Source organism: Sceloporus occidentalis, unplaced genomic scaffold, assembly GCF_023333645.1.
Source record: "Sceloporus occidentalis isolate IW3139 unplaced genomic scaffold, rSceOcc1.0.p SCAF_58, whole genome shotgun sequence".
Taxonomy (NCBI): domain Eukaryota; kingdom Metazoa; phylum Chordata; class Lepidosauria; order Squamata; family Phrynosomatidae; genus Sceloporus; species Sceloporus occidentalis.
The window spans coordinates 1,807,530-1,812,421 of NW_028317038.1; the positions used below are offsets into that span (position 1 = coordinate 1,807,530).

The following is a 4,892-nucleotide window of genomic DNA, read 5'->3' on the forward strand; positions in this document are numbered from 1 at the left end:
TACAGAAACAATCCCAGTTAAACAATATATGCAATCTACCAACTGATATTTGCGAGCTGAAAGCAAAAGTTAGTGGGTTCCTGTGAAACACATCTGTTCATTCATCTGTATTAAATTGCCTTAGCTTCTCTCCAACTCACCTACTCTCTCCTGACACACTGACCTCGTAGAAATGTAAATATAAATATACTGGACACCACATCTTGACTTGTCTGTCACAAGTCCCACAGTTTAACATTAGTGCATGATTGCAATTTTAAAGGCTTAAAAACAGATCTTATTTTACAAGCATTTCATTTGTGTAGATTCTGTGTTATAATATCATTTCCTTCATGGGTGCCTGTAAATGCATCAAAGTCCAGACTAATATCTTGACTGTTCCTTTCATGGGCATTGTCAAAGCTGTTTTTACCGTGCAGTTGTTTCAGATGTTTCCGCAGAACAGGTTTATGTGCAAAGACCATGTCACAGTAGTTGCATTTGTGAGGCTTATCCCCGCTGTGTAAGTTAAGATGGTCCTGCAGGGAACACTTTTGTGAAAATGTTTTCCCACATATCTTGCACTGGAAGGGTTTGATACCTGCATGAACACGCATGTGCCTATGGAGGTTACCCTTCTGTGTAAATGTTTTGCCACACAGCAGGCACATAAATAGTTTGTGCATTTTTAAATGGTTGGCATAGTTTTCCAAATGCCTAAAAACACGGGTGCACTTGGGGCACTGGTGATGCCACTGTAGGGTTTTGTCCAAGATCCTGTTATGAGACCCAAACAGTTCCCTTGCTGATGGTCCCATGTTATCACTACTGTTATCAGACATAGTGTAGCTGTGCAGAGGGTTGCCATCTGTCTCCCCAGCTCTGTTTTCCACGGTGGAGTTAATTAGAGAGTGTTGTGGCTCCAGCGAGTGTAATGCTGTTTGTTCAGGAGATGTAAACGGGCTCTGGCAGATTTTGGTTTTATCACTGGATACATCACCAATAGACTCAATTTTAACAATCTGGATATCATCATTATCCATGCTGTCTTCAGATTGGTGGCCAGGTGGTGAATCTGGATGCAAGTTTCCCTCAGCATCTTCGTCTTGTTCTATGGTGTGCTGTACTTCATTTCTCTCCTCTTCATTTCTCTCTGCAGCCTGTCTGGGTTTGATGAATTTCCACAGAGCCTGTGTGCACCTCTCCACCACATGACTCATCTGCAAGAAGCTAGCAGCAGTCAGGTAATTGACAAGTTCCATCTCTGGGAACTCAAGGACTCCAGTGTAACATGAAAGGAGCAACTGTTTGCCAGCTTGCGAATTCTGCAAAATGGAAATGTGTACCTCCTGGGAATCACTGAGCAAGAACTGATCTCTCAGGTAAGGTGAGCCGGCAGCAAACACCACCCTGTGTCCTGGCACATCCACATCATCTATGTGCACCGTTACATCACAAAATTTATTTTGCTGGCGCAGGACATTCATTCTATCTAGCATACGGTCACCATGATTGTCCAATCTGAAGTGGAGGATACCAGATCTGTCACACATCTTTTATTGTAATAAATAAGGGTTTTCTTCTACCATGCCTGTAAAGCCTGATGGCACCTGAAGAGAAAAAAAATATTTTGTAAAGCCAAAAGAACCACTTATATTCACTTCTTATAGAATAACCCAGTTCTGCCACCTGTGTCACTCTGGCATTTGCAGTAGTACATTCATACTGCCAATTTACTTATGTCCTGCATGTTATATGGTATCACCTATCCAATATAGTCAACTAAATTGATGCAACTGTGTTAAATATGTTTTGTTGTGCTAATGTCTATGTGTAAATAGCTGCATTACAAAACAACTGTATTTTTAACAACTCTTTGTACTATCGACTTGTACTTCTCGTTATATTAATTTTCCCTTCACCCCTCAGAGCCAGACCTTATCCCTCATCACTCCAATAAAAACCATAACATGTTCTCGGTTGTTCCGCTGTTCCCTTCACTCTGTACTGGTCTCTGTTATAATTCCCATCTTCTCATTTCCCTTTGACACGGTTCTGTGCTTTCCTCTCCCATGTCGCCGTCGCGCCGGAAGTGACACATCCAGAAGCCGTTCCAGACAGAGCGTTAGACGCGAGAGGTGAAGGACGGCTTATGCATCTGTTTTAGTTGCCAATATTAGTTTACCGAGACTGTACTTTATATAGAAAACGCATTTAGGTGACTGTGGTGAAAATACAGGATTCCTGATTGTTATTCAAAAGCTATCTGTACAGCGGATGCCGTGTCTCCGCAATCAGATACCGAATAATCGCAAAGACCTCGGATTTTACCAAACTAATTGTAGCGATAATATTGTTTTTTTTGTGTAGTATTTATGGTTTGTAGAAGTGTCACTAGAACACTCAATGGCGGAGTACAAAATGTGAGAAAAAGGGACAGTCCTTATTGTCTTTTCAGGTATTAACAGAAACTGCTATATTACTCATTTACTCATATCTACCAGACAGGGAGGTTGAGGGAACTAGTTAAATGTCTGTGTCTTTAACAATAATGGCATCTTAGCATTCAGTTGTGCCAAATGGATTCTGCCAGCTATGGTTCCTTTAGCTGAACAAGGAGAATCAGCAAGGGAAATACTGATGCCTGAACACATTATTATTATTATTATTATTATTATCCTTTATTTATATAGCGCCAACAGTTTACGCAGCGCTTAATACAATACATAAATTCAAGGGATATGACAAGACAAGAATTGACAGACTAAGACAAACCGATACATTTGGTGGAGAGAGCCCTGCTCGCAAGCTTACAACACATCCTCCCTTTATTTAACCCCTGTAATGGACTTAATATGTAGAATTGCTATAAGAACCTCTGACCGACCAGGTCACATGTATCCACAGTGCAACATTTGGTAATTTTGTCCAAGTACTGGTAATTAACAACACACAAGGATTCATTAATCATGTAAAATAACCTCAAACGCCATTGCGCAACCCCCCCCCCCCCCCATAAGTACTTCTATTTTACTTGTATTAGCCCTCCTGGGAATCATACCTTGACAGAATTAGGTGTTTGGCGGGAAAAAAATAGTTAATTTCATATTGGCTAGAGGGGCATCATAGGAGTTTGTACTTAAGCAGCGGTTGGGGACACAACACAATAAAAGCTCCCACATCCCTAAAAATGCAGTTCTTCACACATGCAGATTGCATGCACAGCCCATGTAGTGACTCTACACAATAGACACACAACTTTATGTAGAGGATAAACCTGCCCAATAGTGTACCAACCTTTTTGCACTTCTGCTGCACCATCTTAAAGAGCTATGGGCCCTGGAACAATTTTACAGGAAGGGCCCCTTCTCTGGTTTTCCTGTCCTTACCGAGCTCTTTTTTTCCCTTCTGTTCTATTCTTTCCTCCCTCTTTGGCAATTTCTTTTGTCCTACCTCTTATTTTTTCCACCTCACTTCTGACAAGGGTCCTGTGATGTCTGCCAATCATCCTCCCTCACTGAAACTACCTGCCAAGAGGTGATGTTCTTTCCTTGTGTGAAGTGTCAGTGAGGGATGATCGTTACTGTATGTCGTGGGACACAAACAGATTGTGCTTCATGGGACAGGTGAAAAGTAGCCAGGGTAAAGACCAGGTCCCTGTTTTCTTCTAGGACTGCACTCCCAACATAGGGATACGTAGTCCCTGGCTGAAGCCTGAGGAGGGTGTATCTTGTAGGACCTCACTGAAGGAGGGGTTCAGTGAAGTCTTCCAGCTGCACTGAAGTATAGTCAGTGAGATACCAAATAAAAATAACAAAAAATGTGCCTGAAAATATGTGAAATTGTAGTGGAAATTGTAACATTATATGATTATTATCACATTTCCAGGTCTAATGCACCTTTTGCTAATCTAATGAAAAAGTGTCTGATGGCATGACCACTGATTTGAAAGTGTCTGATAGCTTGACTCCGGTACCAATAGATGGTCTGGGGTAGGTATGGCACTAAGCTATCATATTTTCAGGCACATTTTTTGTTATTTTTATATGGTATCTCACTGACTATACTTCAGTGCAGCTGGAAGACTTCACTGAACCCCTCCTTCAGTGAGGTCCTACAGAGTTCTCACACAAATATATCTCCCTGCAAAATTAGATACGTTTATTAAACAAATTAAAGGTAAATATCCGCTCGTATCTAGCAAATTACCTTTTATAACATTTCTGCATATATTACAAAATTCCACCATTGGACCAACACATTTACACTGCACATATCTCACACACACACACCCCTATATAATATCTTACAATATGGTGCATTTTTACTGTGGAAATTTAAAGATATAGCACCCCAAATAGCAGCGCAGTACTTGATAAATGTCATATTTCAACATTCTACATGGGGTTAACAAAAATTCCCCCATTGGACCAATACAGTTACACTGCACATATCTCAAACACAACCCCCTCTATTATTTCTGAGAATATGGTGCATTTTTACTGTGGAAATTTAAAGCTATAGCGCCCCAAATATCGACCAGTAGACAGCAACTGGCATTTTTCAGCATTCTACAGAGGGTTAAAAAAAATTTCCCCATTGGACCAATACAGTTACACTGCAGATATCTCAAACACAACCCCCTCTATTATTTCTGAGAATATGGTGCATTTTTACTGTGGAAATTTAAAGCTATAGCGCCCCAAATATCAGCCCAGTAGACAGCAACTGTCATTTTTCAACATTCTACAGGGGTTGAAAAAAATTCCCCATTGGACCAATACAGTTACACTGCAGATATCTCAAACACATGCCCCTCTATTATTTCCGAGAATATGGTGCATTTTTACTGTGGAAATTTAAAGCTATAGTGCCCCAAATATTAGCCCAATTCATAGCAAATGGGATTTTTC

General features: G+C 40.6%; 1 protein-coding gene across 1 annotated transcript; it reads right to left on the reverse strand.

The window, feature by feature from the left end:
• Positions 1–293: 293 nt before the first annotated feature.
• LOC149287613 (zinc finger and BTB domain-containing protein 26-like) lies at positions 294–1,532 on the reverse strand. The gene has a single exon (XM_089492662.1). It carries the CDS (start codon positions 1,530–1,532, stop codon positions 294–296), a length of 1,239 nt encoding a protein of 412 aa, XP_089348788.1.
• Positions 1,533–4,892: the final 3,360 nt, after the last annotated feature.